At 36.7% G+C, this 16,338-nt stretch overlaps 1 protein-coding gene across 30 annotated transcripts in view; it reads left to right on the top strand.

Annotated features, from left to right (window-relative positions):
* The window catches only part of LOC117402333 (dystonin-like), a 205,066-nt gene extending 192,676 nt beyond the window's left edge, over positions 1 to 12,390 (top strand). For 13 of the 30 annotated variants that reach the window (XM_059023930.1, XM_059023943.1, XM_059023941.1 and 10 more), the window contains 9 exons: positions 1 to 8; positions 1,201 to 1,218; positions 2,076 to 2,192; positions 2,926 to 3,043; positions 3,733 to 3,801; positions 6,729 to 6,928; positions 7,549 to 7,659; positions 8,907 to 9,030; positions 11,227 to 12,390. The exon at positions 1 to 8 is cut by the window's left edge and continues 67 nt beyond it. In XM_059023930.1, the coding sequence (XP_058879913.1) occupies positions 1 to 8; positions 1,201 to 1,218; positions 2,076 to 2,192; positions 2,926 to 3,043; positions 3,733 to 3,801; positions 6,729 to 6,928; positions 7,549 to 7,659; positions 8,907 to 9,030; positions 11,227 to 11,495 (1,034 nt within the window). In that variant the 3' untranslated portion in view covers positions 11,496 to 12,390. The remainder of the gene's footprint in view (positions 9 to 1,200; positions 1,219 to 2,075; positions 2,193 to 2,925; positions 3,044 to 3,732; positions 3,802 to 6,728; positions 6,929 to 7,548; positions 7,660 to 8,906; positions 9,031 to 11,226) is intronic. The other 17 variants (XM_059023942.1, XM_059023948.1, XM_059023952.1 and 14 more) reach the window with 7 other exon arrangements.
* The last annotated feature ends 3,948 nt before the right edge of the window (positions 12,391 to 16,338 follow it).

Consider the following 16,338-nt stretch of genomic DNA (forward strand, 5'->3'; position numbering starts at 1 on the left):
AATACCGGGTAGGTTTGGTCATAGTTTTGTAACAGGCCCATGATATGTGGAATTGTCAAGCTTTTTGAAAACTGGTATGACGACTTGAATGCTTGACATTAAACATCTATTGTTGCCTAATTAATAAGGAAAATAATCTGAGTTAGTTGAAACTTTTTTTTTTTGATCGTTGCACTTTAATATGTATGTGTGAGGGTCTAGAGCAAAGAAAAAGCCCTAAAAAACATCCTGACTGAGTCATAGATACCGATAGTATGCTGAGGGTATGTTTTTATACTTTAAGTCTTCAGTATCATAAAATGTATCTACGTAAAAATATATATCGTAGGATCTGACATACCAGAACCCTTATCTTTAGTTACAGCTTTGAATATTTTCCAATAGCATCTTTCAGATTAAGTTGGCAATCTCGAGAATGGAAAATTGGCTTTTTTATCCTACCCTGCTTAATATCTTTGAAGAGACACCTCTAAGGGCTCTCGCGCATTTGCCAAAAAGTATGACTCAATACTGAATGCTTAATACTTCTAATGCTGCATTAGGAGTTTGGCTGGAAATAGGGAGCATATTCAGGCAAAGATATGTTTGCTAGATAACATTTATAGATTGTAACATAAGGGTTAAGAGACCTCTGGTATAGCATAGTACAGAATGGGCCAATTTCATGCAAATGTTTATTTTAAACTATTATTACCTTGTATTTGTTAAACAAATTGACCTATTCTTACAACCAGTCATATAACCACATTATCATTCTGTAAAACTTTTACAAATTATACACATTCAAATGACTGTATTGCTGTGAATTCAAATTGTTAGAACTGTTTAATATTTTATTTTCATTACCATGATATGCAAAGGGCCCATATTTTATATGATCCAAAGTAGTGATATTATTTATGTTTTGTTTTGATCAATAGAATAGTCCCTGGTATTTTTAAGCTACTGTCAGGATTTTTTTTTTTTTTCTTGTAGAACATGGGATATTTTTATTACGTGTTCCTTCTCAGAATATTTTCGCAGTCTTTGGTGATGACTGATAAACCATGTAGCCTAATCAAGCATGTGTCAAAAAAGTTATATGAGTTAAAACTGCATTCTTAGTGCAATTACACTGCATGCGGATTGACAGGTGTGGTAATGTTAGCTGCGCAATTAAACTAATTGTTTATTTCTTTGTCATTCCTTTGCCATCATCAGTTTTTCCTTGGAAACCAGGTACATATAAACAGGGTTAATTCTGGTGTTTTGTGTGTTGCTGTGCTTAATTTCACTGGAATCGTATTGTATGGGCTGCATCCCTCTCCATAACTTTTAATCCAGGATTTAATTGAGTTCAAAAGTAGCTAGGTTATAGTGTTGAAATGCATATGATTATGTAAAAGTACAAGTCCAAAGTAATATTGAAACTTTACATATCAATCTATATCGTATCCACTTCTGAGTAAAACAGTGTTGTAATGTATCTATAGTAAAGAAATATCATGTGCATGTTGGCTATAACCAATGAAGATTAAACCCTCCCTTTTTCTTCTGAAGCTATTGATATACATATTTGGGATTATCACTAACTAGAAATACATTGCTTTCCCCTAATGCTTATGCATGTTATGATTAATGAACTTACTACCATACTGTGTTCTGTACAGGAATATGATATATTGTTTTTTTTTTAATACTGGGTGGGTGTTTCTGTGGGATTACTGCCTTTTTGTAGAATTTAATAAACTTTTTTTTTTTTAAATCTGTGTTCAGAAAAAAAACAACTTGCATTTAGACAAATGCATGTTTAAATTCAAACTTCATAAATCACAAGTCATAGGCCACGTGCTTTCTGAAACCTACGAATAATTAGTGAAAGTAACTGAAAACGTGATTGAAAATACTGTATAGAAAACATGTACAGAAAACCATGGCAAATGATAATCAAACACAAATTAATATATTTTATAGAATTAAACATGAACAGTGTTATTTTGTTTTCAATTCCATGCATTTATGGCAATTTTTATCATATAATCTTATTTTTTTTTATACAATACTACATATATCTACTTAAATAATTTTTTTAACAGTTTGGTCTTGTACACTGCTTACATGAATCATTAATCGTGGATGAGACACTAGCAAACAGGGACAGTCAAAATGTAACCCCACAACTACAAGTTGCTGTATTGGAAAGCTGTATACTGGTAAATAGTTTTCTTCAGCGTTTGTCTTGAATCTGTCAGATCATTACTAATCACCCAAATTCACCAATTGCATAATCATATGGTAAGAAACTATGATAAAACCAAAGAACATCATAAAATGTTGTGTAAGTAAAGCAGTTTGCTGCACGAGAGGGTCATTGAACTGTGATCATCTCAAATGTACACCATAGTTTATTCTAGTAAGAAGTAATCATTTATCATTTTTATCAAATGTTTCATTTAGAATATTTTTTTTTCTGTATCGTGTCAGCACATTTGTTTTAAGATGGTAATTTATAGTCTTAAAAAAATCCCACAATTCACTTTAATAATTTACAGAAAACTTCATTTTTTATACAGAAAGCATGAGGCCATAGCTGTCGTTTTTTGTGAAGCGAAGTGGTGTATCCTGGTGATATCCAACTGGTTGAACTCATGAAAGGAAGACGGAAAACATAGTACCCTTTGTCTTCCAGCATACATTACAGATATATGCTGGTGAACTGACTTAATTTAAGACTAGTGATTTATTAAAAATCCTTATCACCGACATGACAAAGACCCCAAATAAACAACCAGTATTTTCAGCTTAAGTATATAAAAAAAAAACATTCGACCAGCTGGATTGATCCTGTGTTTGTACTAGTGGGAATGCCTGTCACATTTATATTGTATACCAAGGGCAGAAATAGCAGGAATGAAGTTGTGATGTTTCAACACTTTTCTTTGACAGTTTGGAGATTCACAGCAGCTGCGTCTTGTTCGTATCCTGCGCAGCACTGTTATGGTTCGTGTGGGAGGTGGATGGATGGCACTTGATGAGTTCTTAGTGAAAAACGATCCTTGCAGAGGTACATGAATAAGGTTTACATAACTATGGCAGTGAAAAGAAAGTTAATTTTAGTATTACAATTTGTTAAAAGCTACTTACTTGTCATCTCACCGTTATGTGAACAAACTATATAATATATGGGTTTCTGAAAATGAGGTGCAGAGGGCCATATTGATAAATCTTTAGTAGTGTGCCAGTAGTTATAGTGCAGTACATTGCAGTCTAATGCATTACTGACACACTTATGTTTTATGAATAAGACCCAGTGCATTTTAAATTCTGGGTTTCCTTATTTAGTAACAGCTGGCTATGCTGCTGACATTAACTGATTTATAGAAACCTTCCAGTCACTTTCATTAAAAACCATAATGTTTACAAAAATGTTTCAGCCTAATTTTAGAATACATTTGTTAAAATTGTTCCTCGTGGGGCTAGATAATGAAGATTTGAAATGGAATGTTATGTTTCTTGGCTTTGGAGCTTTACTGCATTCTAGAATTGATTAATAGAACAATACAAGAGCAGAAATCCAGAAAAAAAGCTATATGGAATCAGTTACTGTTTGCTATGCGTAAATGTCTGCTGAATGTGAAGGCTTGCACTTTTGTGACTGTTTAGTTTCTCTACTGTTTCACAATTGTTTTTATTCCTGCTAAACATTCCAACTGCTTTCCTTTGTGACCAGAAACCCTATATCGTTTTTCCTAGTTCATCATCATGGAAGTAAAATGTTACGTTCGGAATCAAACTCTTCAATTACTACTCAGTCTGCTATAGGTTTGCAAATCTCACTCTTTATTTCCTGCTTCTAAGTGTGTGTGTGTGTATGTGTGTGTTTATTGTCTATGGCTAGGGCTTCTGGTTTTCGGTTTCAACCAATAAAAACAGATAAACCCCCCCCCCCCCCCCCCCATACAAAAAAATTAAATCAGTTTATATCCAGTAAACACCAGAAAAACACTGGAAATGGTTACTCAGTTCTTGTTGATTTGACCCCTTTCCCCATGAAAAAAAATTAAATTCCCAGTGCAGTTGGGCCCTGTCCCTCCTTCCTGACTTGTATCTATCATTGATTAGTTTCGAGTGCTTTAAACCCACCCCAGCTACTGAGTGGCAGCATATTCCATCATTTCTATTGGAGGATTGTAACATGCTTGCAAGATTTAAAACGAGATTACAATTAGAAACTAATTCTTCCTCGTGAGATTTAAAGCTATATTACAGTTTGAGTATTTACACACTTGTGGAATTTAGAATTGCAAATTAGGAAGAAATGTAAAAAAATGTCTAAACACACAAAACCCCCAGAAGATTATGCCCATGACCATAGATTTGGTTGTGGAAGACAGCAAAGGAAAGAAGTTTCAATTGAAGTACTGTTGAGTTATTATACATATTGTGACAGAAAGAAATACCTTTTGTAAAGTAACCGAAAACAATAATTTATACAGTATATAAAAAGTGAAAGCCCCCCCCCCAAAAAAAAGCAATTTACATAAAACTCGAAAATAGCTACAAGATAAGCACCGAAAAAATAAATTCATTAAAAAAACGGAAAAAAGAAGCCCTCTGTATGCCTTACCCTGTTAATCAGCTTTAATGGTGCTTTTTAATCATTTACGTTTTTTTCATGGAAACTTAGAGGTTTCATGCATGTTTATATTTCTGTGAATGATTTCTTCTCCTGTAGTAGAATCTGCTTACCAGTGAAGTTGTGTAAGTCTGTCTTTATGGAATGTTCACAGTTTGGGTGCTCCTCCTTTTGCAGTGCTGTATAATTCATCAAGCTTGCTGTTCACCAGAATTTTAGCGGCTTAATTTCCCATAGTTGCTTAATATGTAGTTAATAGTTAATTGTAAAAGCACTTTCATAAAAAGTACTTTATAAAAAATGTTATTTTAAAAAAATGTAGCTCTACTGTAGGTGATTTTCTTTTCAGAATGTGTTCTCATAATGTGTCGGCGCAATTCTTTTGAGTCTTAACTTTTTGTGTTCTGCATTTACATGCTCATCCAGCAGGTGATGCTATAGGGTACAACTGTATACTTGACAATGCATTTTCAGTAGATCAGTATATTAACACCAAAAGGAAACTAACAAGATTTGTTTGTGTGAAAATAAAATAAAATTTTTAAAATGCTAGAAAACATGTAACAGACAATTTGGGGAATTAATTTAATACATCTAAAAGTCGGGCTTAGTTGTTTGCCATTTCATTTTCAGTTGCTTTCAGGTGATAAATATAGTCCAGTAACCATGGCAATCTACATTAAATAGAACAGTTTCCTCTGGGGTAACCGTGACATTCTGATTCACAAGTACTGGCGCTGACATACACTGTATTACACTCAAGCTCCTTTCACACACAAGTGCCGCTACTGAGCCATCTCAGAGATGTTTAAAAAAATCTTTAAAATACCCATTCACACAGCTAAATCGCTTTTTACTGCCTCGTTCTTGATCAGCCATTTTATTTGTGTAACACCAATGAGAAAAATACCCAACACGTCCGGTACACATGCAGTTACGTGGGATGTTGACTTTCAATCCACGCCCGCTTCACTGCAGGTGTAGCATTTCACACAGGAGTTAAGACGGTTCAGTGTCGTCTCTGAACCACCACGCAAGGTGGTTCAGAGACTGAATACAATATGACGGTTCTGTGACGCTATAAGCATACACAGATCAAAATACCACATCAGTGCAGGTTCTGAGCCGTCATAACTCATCTGTGTGAAAGGGGTATCAGACTCATATTGCACAAAATCTTCAGCACAATCCAAAATACACCTGAATACACCTCATTAACGTAACATTGTAGCTGTCTGTATGGACCTAGCAGCCCCTACAAACACTGCATGCTTAGTATAATTTAGACTAAAGAGTTTCTAATCCATGATCTTCAAAACAGGATACCAATATTAATCAACTTTAACATACGGTCATAGTGATATGAAAAATGCATGTTGTGTTTCATTGACATCTGATTGTTAGTTTCTCTAAATTACAAATTGTTTGAAGTAAGCTTGCTTCTTTCATTTTTTTAAATGATCTGCTTTGATAAAAAAAAGCAAGATCTAATATTGTATTGTATTTTTGTATCTACCCTGTTGTGATTAACCTATATTCTAAAATGTTAACTCTAATCTTTAAAAACTCCTTTTTCCAAAGAAGAAAATTCGATGTTAAAAAGTGAGAAACAAAGTACTTGCAAAGTGCCTAATGCCCAGCATACACAAGGAAAGCTTTTGAGGAAAACATGATCATTCCTCCTATACAAGTCCGAAAATTGTGGAGCTTTGAAATTACGCTGAGTGGTGCCGCTGAGATACATTAATGTGTTATATAGCTGCTATCTAAACCACATCGTCTTTAGTGGTTGTTCCCATCTTGCATAGTCAAATACTCAAAAAATCTCTTTTGATAGTCAAAAGGCTAAATGTTTCTGGAAATGTTTGTCAAATTAAAGTACAAGCCAGGTCTACCTTAACTATACATTCTGGAAGCATCCTGAATGTTTTAAAAAGCAGGTTTTCTTGTGTATGATGGGCTGAGAATTAAGACAATTGTTTGATTCTAGTTTCAACAAGTTATTTAAAGACTAGAGTAAATGCTTTTAAATATGCCCTAGTATGACCTAAATTGTAATGTTTTCAATTTTCTTCTACTATTTTCTACTGTTATTTTAATTAAAAATTTTTAGCCAAAGGCAGGACAAACATGGAGCTTCGGGAAAAGTTCATTTTACCAGAGGGCGTGACACAAATCATTGGTAGCTTCCGATACCGGGGTCATAAGTCACGGCCATCCTCGAGAGCTGCTTCTCCGAACAGGTCGAACTCCAGTCACTGCTGTGTTTCCGTCCCACCTACCCCCAACCTAACCACTACCAGCACCCCAAAGGTAAGGTGCCCTGTAGGTTGGAGCATTGGTCGACCCCAGTAGTCATTTTTAACTTATATTTATAAAGGAATAAATAAATTGCTTAACTAAGAAAAACTCTGAATAAAGATACGTGATTTACCTTTCCAGGTAAAAGAATCGGAATAATCTTTTCGGTCTCAGAATCCACATCATGCATTTTTATGCTGTGGTCAATTGGGAACCTAAGCGTTTCCTGCCCTGCTTCACCCAGTAGGGTGTGCTGTGGAATAAAAGAAGGGACCAGGAACCACATGGGGCTGAAAAATAATTAAACATGCCATTCCTTCTCCGTAATCATTCTATTCATCTTCCGTTTAGTTTAAAACTAGATTTTGGTTTCAGGACCTAGTCAAAAACAACCTAATCATGGCATTTTGCATACATGATTGACAGGTGGCACATTATTATTTTTTATTTTTTTAAAAGCCATATACTTATTTAGATTTATTTAGTACTTTAAGGTTTATTTATTTTTGTTAAGTTTTCCTGTGGATGTGATTTGTTTTGCCCTTGTCTTGTTATTTTGTGTACTTTGATTTCTTACCATTTCATTTCATATTATTCCATTTGTATTTTTGATTTGCCATTGTTTCATACAGAACCCCCATCATATAACCCGCAATTATGATAAACCATGGTTGACAAACAGCAAAACCTCTACACCTGTTAGATCATCAGAATCCCCTGAATGTCAAGTTTCGCCTACAGAGGTATAGTAATGCCATAAGCTTCTGGTTTAACAGTTATTAAAGTGACTATCCCCCACTCTGACTTTCCAATCCTCTTCACCTACTCAGAGTAGTATAACAGTAGTATACAAAAATCAATCAACAAAAGAAGGTATAGAATTGGGGCTATTTTTAAGTCTTCTACTGTTGGTGGTCTGTTTTTTAGCACAAACTGTAAATCAAGACATTTTTATTAGTAGATGGGTATTATGCATACAAAGTCAGTTTCACATATGTAACGTGAATGATCGAATCGACCACTCGTCATACAGTCCCTTACAGAAAAGTTTAGATCCAATAAAATGGTGTAAAAAACAAAACCTAGATATACCAATATTTTTCTCTGTTTGGTCATTCACTGATGGGGTAACAATAAAGACGAAGTTGGTAACTTTTGCAATATGTTCATTGAAACCCCTAAGGTACTCCTTAATATGTATGAATCCTAAAAATGGACTGTACCAAGATACATTGTTGCATGTATACCAGATGGTGCTCTGTGTTCGCAAACTCAAGATGGATACTGGGGTAGTCACTTTAAATACTTTTAGAGGTACACCAGTGCTCATAACAAAACTGTGGCGTAGGAAAACCTTTCATGCAGCTGTGTTCGCTCTAACTCTTTCTTTGCTTTGGGTTTCACTTCAAACTGTATTTTATCACTTCACTAGCACAAGTGTTTACTTCTTTTCCACTGTCCTATTTATATGCCTGGTTGAACTTGTACACACTGACCAAAAGCATTCAGTCCTTTAAAGGCTTGGTCATAAAGGATTAAGCTGTGGAGACTGCTGGAACAGAAACTCTCACTTAAAAATGAAATGCTATGCATACTTTCTTATTAGAAACCATTAATGTATGATGCTACATAAATCCAATGGAAGTGGAAAAATAGGATGTCTACTAAAGTCAAATTTCAACTGGCAGTATGAAAAGTGAAAGGATTCATTTTCTTGAGAGAAAACAACTCCAAACAGCTGAAAAATAACTTTTCGAGTTTAAATTACATTCTGTCTACAGTATGTACTTTAAAATATAGCTGGTGGAAAACCATTTTATTGTAAATTGTTATCTTTTTGGCTTGAACTTGTGGCAGGGGAAGGTATAAAATGAGTGAGAAGTGATGTGCTGCTGGATCCACTTTAAATGCTGTGTATTTTACTAAATGTAAGGATTATTTTTAAAAGCTGTGACCATAACTTTTAATTCTGCATTACCTATCTTGATAGGGTACACCAATACAAGGAAGCAAACTCCGTCTTCCTGGATATTTGTCTGGAAAAGGCTTTCATGCTGGAGAGGAGAGCAGCCTCATCACAGCAGCGGCTTCCAAAGCCAGAACTCAGTCAGCAGGTAGGTACACAAGAGGAACAAGACAGAAAGCAAAATAGCAGAGTCGAAGAAATGTGTGTGTGTGCTGGGGGGGATCAGAAAAATAGATTAGCCTTCATACAAACTTCCTGCCAATAACACCAAATCACACATATAATAATACTATCCTAATAGTGTAAATCAGAGTAGATACAGTGCCTTGCATAAGTATTCACCCCCTTGGACTTTTAAAATGGATTTAATTAGGATTTTTTGTCACTGATATACACAAAATAGTGCATAATGTCGAAGTGGGAGAAAAAATCTACATATTTTTCAAAATTATTTACAAATAAAAAACTGAAAAGTCTTGATTGCATACGTATTCACCCCCTTTGCTGTGACACCCCTAAATAAGCTCTGGTGCAACCAATTGCCTTCAGAAGTCACATAATTAGTTGAATGGAGTCCACCTGTGTGCAATTAAAGTGTCACATGATCTCAGATTAAATACACCTGTTTCTGGAAGGCCCCAGAGTTTGTTAGAGAGCATATCTAAACAAACAGCATCATGAAGACCAAGGAGCTATCAAAACAAGTCCGGGATAAAGTTCTGGAGAAGCACCAATCAGGGTTGGGTTATAAAAAAATATCCCAAACTTTGAACATCCCCCAGAGCACCGTTAAATCCATTATAAAAAATGGAAAGAATATGGCACAACCGCGACTCTGCCTAGAGAAGGCCATCCACTAAAACTCAGTGACCAGGTAGGAGGGCATTAGTCAGAGAAGCAACCAAGAGGCCAATGGTAACTCTGAAGGAGCTGGAGAGATCCACAGCTGAGATGGGAGAAACTGTCCATGGGACAACTATAACCCAGATGCTCCACAAAGCTGGGCTTTATGGAAGAGTGGCGAGAAGAAAGCCATTGCTGAAAAAAACCTCATATCAAATCCTGTTTGGATTTTGCCAAAAGGCATGTGGGAGACACAGCAAACATGTGGAAAAAGGTTCTCTGGTCTGATGAGACCAAAATTGAACTTTTTGGCCTTAGTGCAAAACGCTATGTGTGGCGCAAAGCCAACACTGCTCATCACCCTGAGAACACCATCCCCACGGTGAAGCATGGTGGTGGCAGCATCACGTTATGGGGATGCTTTTCATCGGCAGGGACTGGGAAACTGGTCAGGATTGAGGACAAGATGGATGGAGCCAAATACAGGGAAATTCTAGAGGAAAACCTGTTTCAGTCTGCAAGAGACCTGGGACTGGGGCGGAGGTTCACCTTCCAGCAGGACAATGACCCTAAACACACAGCCAAAGCTACACTGGAGTGGTTTAAAAACAAGAACCTGAATGTCTTAGAATGACCCAGTCAAAGCCCAGACCTCAATCCGATTGAGAATCTGTGGCAAGACTTGAAAATTGCTGTTCACCAACGGTCCCCATCCAACTTGACAGAGCTTGAGCAATTTTGCCAAGAAGAATGGGCAAAAATTGCAGGATCCAGATGTGCAAAGCTGGTAGAGACTTACCCAAAAAGACTCACAGCTGTAATTGCTGCCAAAGGTGCTTCCACCAAATATTGACTCAGGGGGGTGAATACTTATGCAACCAACAAATGTCTTTTTTTTTGTTTAATTAACTTTTCTGTCACAATAAAAAATATTTTGCACCTTCAAAGTGTTAAATATGTTGTGTAAATCAAATGGTAAAAATCCCAATTAAATTAATTTTAATTCCAGGTTGTAACACTACAAAATGTGGAAAAGTCCAAAGGGGGTGAATACTTATGCAAGGCACTGTATAAGAGGAGATATGTATACTGAAAAAATAAAGTTTTGTACTTTTACTTTTGTGTCCAAGAATATGGTCCTGGACACATATTTTTACATAATTACCAATGATGAACAGCTACGAGTGTGGCAGAGCAGGGGGAAATCGCCAGACTGGAAGCAGAATTCAATTAGACAGTAGAGAAATAGATTTGGCCTCAGCTCCAAATCCCTGGGAGCATTGAGGTAGCCATCATCCAGAGCCTCAGGGCATCTAAGTGGTAGCCCAATATGGAATATGGACATGCACGGGGATAGTGGGGAACTGTTGAACGCTTGATAACAGTGACACAATGCAAGTAAGGTTTAGTAAGGGAGTCAGATAGCAGCGTGCTTGTCTTGGTGTCTTTTACAACAGTGAGAAAGCTTGTTATCATGATAAAGTGACTTCTTTCTTTCTAGAAACTAAGAAGACACCAAGCAGGCCTGGAAGCCGGGCAGGGAGTAAGGCCGGCAGCAGAGCAAGCAGCCGACGAGGCAGTGACGCTTCAGACTTCGACATTTCAGAGATCCTGTCTGTGTGCTCAGACATGTCAGAGACTGTACCAGACTCGAACAAAACAGGGCCGAGAGCTGGACACCGGCCCTCTTCTGCCAAGCCTTCTAAAATCCCCACGCCTCAGAGGAGGTCCCCTGCTGCTAGCAAACTGGCCAAGGCTTCCAAGAGATAGTTGGGACAGGCCAAGCAGAATAACTACAATGTGCATTAATATTTAAGGTTGTGAGGTGTAAAATATTCTTTTGAAATGAATGTGTAATATTGAGCGAGGCAGATTTGAATGCAGATGGCCTTATGTGTCTTGTTTTTTATTTTATGTGAATAATGTTGTGTCGGATTTTATTATTATTATTATTATTATTATTATTATTATTATTATTATTATTATTTTCTTTGATGCCATATCCTTAAGAGGGTAAAATGAGACTTTATAATATAAGTTAAACTAACATTTTTACACAATAATGTGTAACTGTAACACTAAATATTGCTAAGAAACAGCTACTGAATGTACAATAATTTTCTGGAATTTAACTTGTCTATTTAAGTAAGGCAATTCTTGGCGATAACAATTAATTTATATCTTCTGACAATGCAACGAAGAGCAGTCAAAACAAATTAAAAGAGACAGTTCTGGATTGAAGCACAAGATAAGGTTTCAGACTAATGTGCAAAAGGGTGTGAAGTTAGTAATTCACACAGCAGAAAACTGAAATAAAAAAGCAAAGAATTTTATTCACAAATCATAAGCACTTGCAAAACATATTATGTTAAAATACCTTGCTGGAAATTGTGCCATTTATTTAATGGTGACTAGGGCCATACAGACTCCTAGAAACTAAAATGCCAGTATGAAGTGCATTCAGTGTGGTTTTATTTTGTTTGAGTGAGCGGGAGCGCTGTAGCACTTCATTTTTCAATACATTTGCTTGCAGAAAACTAAAAATGAACCATTCTTCATTTTTTTATTGATGGCTTTCTCAAAAACAAAAAACATCCTATTCACAAAGCTGTAACTCATAAGAGGCCAGTTTTGGCAGATTAAATAAAAATTGCAATTCATAAAATTGTTGAATGTTGTTTGTTTTTCTACCAAAAAGCTTGGAAATATGCCAAACATTTTGAGGAATAGGCCCCGGTGTGTCATTTTAGAGTGTATACATGCAGGGAGACTTAGCCTAGTCTTGCCTTGGTCTGCAGAGTAACTTTGCAGATGAAGTCACCAAATAATGGCCAACAAGATTCAAGAACCCACGGGTAGTGGGTGCTATATGTGCCATTGCATTAACTACATGAAATGGCTCAAAAATTGTCTCACAAAGATGATTATCAAAATGACAATGAAAATAGCATAGTGCAGCCTTTTCACAGACTTTTCACAAACCCATATTTAGGGATACTTTTTATTCCTAAAATAGATTTCAAACATAAGGGTAGTTCCTGTGCTTTTAACTTTCATCAACACTGTAATTATACCATAAAATCAACCGGTCAAAATCTATAAATGTGTCAGTTAATTAAATAACTGCCAGGACTTTACCTAGAAACCAGCAGTTATATTACCATTATTAAATGCTGCTGGACTGAGGTCAGTGTAACAGTTTCTTCATGCATCTCTGACTCTGTAAATGCTACATAATTTCAATAATGTATTCATTTTGCAAATGTCCCAGCTATTGTGTTCATTGTCCAACTTCTTGTCCAGGGCAGGCTTTAAATACATCTAAACTGTATACATAGTACATTCTTGTTTTGCACTTGTTTAGAATGTAGAGATAGAGCACAGTTTACACCTCATGATAAATCCCCTTTGAAACCTCATTATTAAAAACCTCCAAGTGGAATACAGGCATGTGTCGGAGCCAGGGGAATCTCTTGGGCTTTTCAACATGTAAGAAGCATGACTGTTTTTTGGACAACTGAACTACACTACAGTCAGACATTATTTAGATTTCCAGAATGTATAAAGTCTGACAAAATAGGCACTGGCATTAGTTCTTGAAATAAACACTTGAAATGAACATTCTTTATTGTTACACCACAAATAATATACAGGTTCTATTTTTGTAGTCATGTCTGAAAGTCTGCACAGCTGCAGAATGGTAAAGTGGGAAAACACTGTACATATTTCCTGGATATTGGCAAAATGTTTGGTACAATGTTGGCACTCTTATGTGGGTTCATATAGTTGCTAAGCAACCACACACAATATTATACACAGGGCTAAAAAAGCAGCTGACACGTCCTAGTATGACAAATATGAACGCATCTGGTATACAAAAAAACTGTCCTTTGTGGTCTTGAATCTAAATTTATCACATAAATACCCTTCAACAGTATGTGAGCTCTTACTGGAAGCCCTGGGCATACAACAAAAAATAGACACACTGCATATGTGCCTGGATCAGTTGAGGCCTGTATTTGACTTTTAGATGGCAAGACAGATAAGCAATTGTTTGGTCTGGTCTTCAAAAACCTTTTCAACACACACATACACAATCCTGTTTTCACATTTATTGTAGAATAATGAGAAAAAATAAAGAAACTGAAAGACAAGCTTTTGAAAAGACACCTAAAAGACCCATTGCAATAACATCTGTCAACTAGAATACAACGTTTCTTTTCCTCAAACTAAATTAGCAAAATGTTAATGACATGAGACTGTGCTTCAAAACATCAGACTACAAAGTAATAAAATAAACGTAAACCATGAAGCAAATTTTGTCCTGTAGCTAAAGCTTAGAGAACCAGGCCCCTCAAATGAAAGGCCAACATGAGCTGAGATTAAGTGACAGTATATTTGTAGCTTCTTTTGAATCCTTTGTGAAATACCCTCCTAGCCAAACAAAGTCAAGCTAGTTTTCATGACTTATTTTTTCCAATTTGTAGATTAAATTAGAATTTAAAATAACGTTCATGGCCGGTAAACATGACATTGCAGCAACACTTGAAATATTTACAAGCAGGGGCATTCATTGGTGTTTATTTCCTGTTTCAACACTCACTTATATTTTACAGGTTATTGTTTTCCATAGCTTTACACACTAAATCATATTCAAAGAATCATTCTGTTCTTTGTGAAGTACAAGGCTGTGATGTAAGTGTTCTATATTTAGCACTACAGTACACAGTGCTTTAGGAATCAAGGCCAGTGGTCTGTTTACTGCCAGGATTACACAAATCAGTTCAATTGCCTTGAACAATTGTTTGGGTTGTTCTCCGAAGACATATTACAGTATGGAAAAAGAAGCATGACTAAGACAATTATCTTACATTTGATTCCGATTTTGGAAAGAGCCTTCAACTAGAACATAACTGTAACATTATACAACTGCCTTGCCTTAAATGAGCATGGACTCTTATCCCACTATTATGACAGAGTTGCAAAGAAGCATTACAAAAAATAGCTACCATTTAGATTTTGCTTGATACAGTGAAGTCACGCAGAGATCCAAAAGGTTTTAAGTGATTTCTGGATTATTTGTTTTATTTATTTATTTTTCTAATTTAAAAAAAAAAAAATGTATATCCACTCTGTTTTCGTGGAATAGGTTTAACCTTTATGACCACAAAACTTGCTATGACACTGGTTTCCCCCAAACTGTACAAATCTGTAACAGACACCTACAGTATAGAATCGTGTGATGTATCTTGAAGCTGCTAAGGCCATGGGAAGTGTGAAGAAAATGGCACTTATATAGACAACCAATTTAAACAAAAGGAACTCTGAGCAACTGAGTGTAAATATAAGTAGCAGCCCATCTGAGCTGACATACCACCCAACAATTGTAGCATAAAAAGCATCATAAACCTGGTTCCCTGAAATGGAAATGTAGCCAGTACCGCATGGGTATTAACCTCTTTAAGACTCAAACCTGAATGATATAACAAAGCTGCTTGCAGAGCCTGTGATACAATCTTTTCTGGAGGGGGCAAGTTGGCTCGCCCATAGGCAGTCCTGACTGTATCTGCTATCCATTTGGATAGCCTGTTTAGACTGGGCTTGACCATGGGACTTAACACCTCATAGCAAACAAAAAACTGTTTGGACTGTGTGGCGGAGTGTCCCGCCCCTATTTATTATTATTTGTATTTTTGTTTGCGGCACAGTTAAAAGCGCCGCGTCTTTATTATTTATATTTAAAAACCCCGTGAGGATGCATGACTGATCAGCTACTGATTATTTAACTAGCTGACAGTCATGCATCCTTACCAAACGCGTGCAGACTGTGGCCGAGGGGTAATAAGATAATTAACAACTAGTTAACCCCTCGGCCAGAGTATAAGAACCGGCAGCTGTCCGTGTTGGTTGTTGAGTGTAGAGAGGAGAGTACGGGGAGCGGAGAGAAAGAAGGACATTTAAAAACAATTGCTAAAACGTGCTGGAGTATCCAGCACGACACTTACTTGTTTGTTTGTTTATTCGTTTGGCCCTCGTGCACTTTGGTTTCTGTTTTGTTGTTTTTGTTTGAATCTTTTGTTTGTTTATTAAACACGCTGAGTGCTATTGCACTCAGCTTCACCCGCCCATCCACTGTTTGGTTTCAGTTACTTCCTGGTCCGTGACGTCATCAACCTCACCACTGCGAGCCAGCCTGTCACAGAATGCCTCCGACTTTTCGTCCTGTCAACATAATACACTAGTGCTCGCACATGGCAGAGCGTACGGAGCTTCCACTCTCTGTCACACTGGAAAGGATGTGGATGGAAAGTCTCAAATCCCACAGACTGATTGACATAAAATGCTGAGATAGTCTTCGGCAAAAACGCAGGATTGGTACAGAGCGTAACCTTTGTCCTGACTTCTGCAAAAATTAGCAGGCTTTCGCAATTGAGAATGCCTGCATCTCACTCACCCGCTTAGTGGAGATGATTGCAAGCAAAAAAACCACTTTGAGCGATAAAAATTTCAGCTCAGCTGAATGCAAGGGCTCAAATGGAGGCTTCATGAGTGCATCAAGCACCATGTTAAGCCTCCAGTGAGGAGTAATATCCTTTATAGGCGGCCGAAGCCA

Source organism: Acipenser ruthenus, chromosome 5 (assembly GCF_902713425.1).
Source record: "Acipenser ruthenus chromosome 5, fAciRut3.2 maternal haplotype, whole genome shotgun sequence".
Taxonomy (NCBI): domain Eukaryota; kingdom Metazoa; phylum Chordata; class Actinopteri; order Acipenseriformes; family Acipenseridae; genus Acipenser; species Acipenser ruthenus.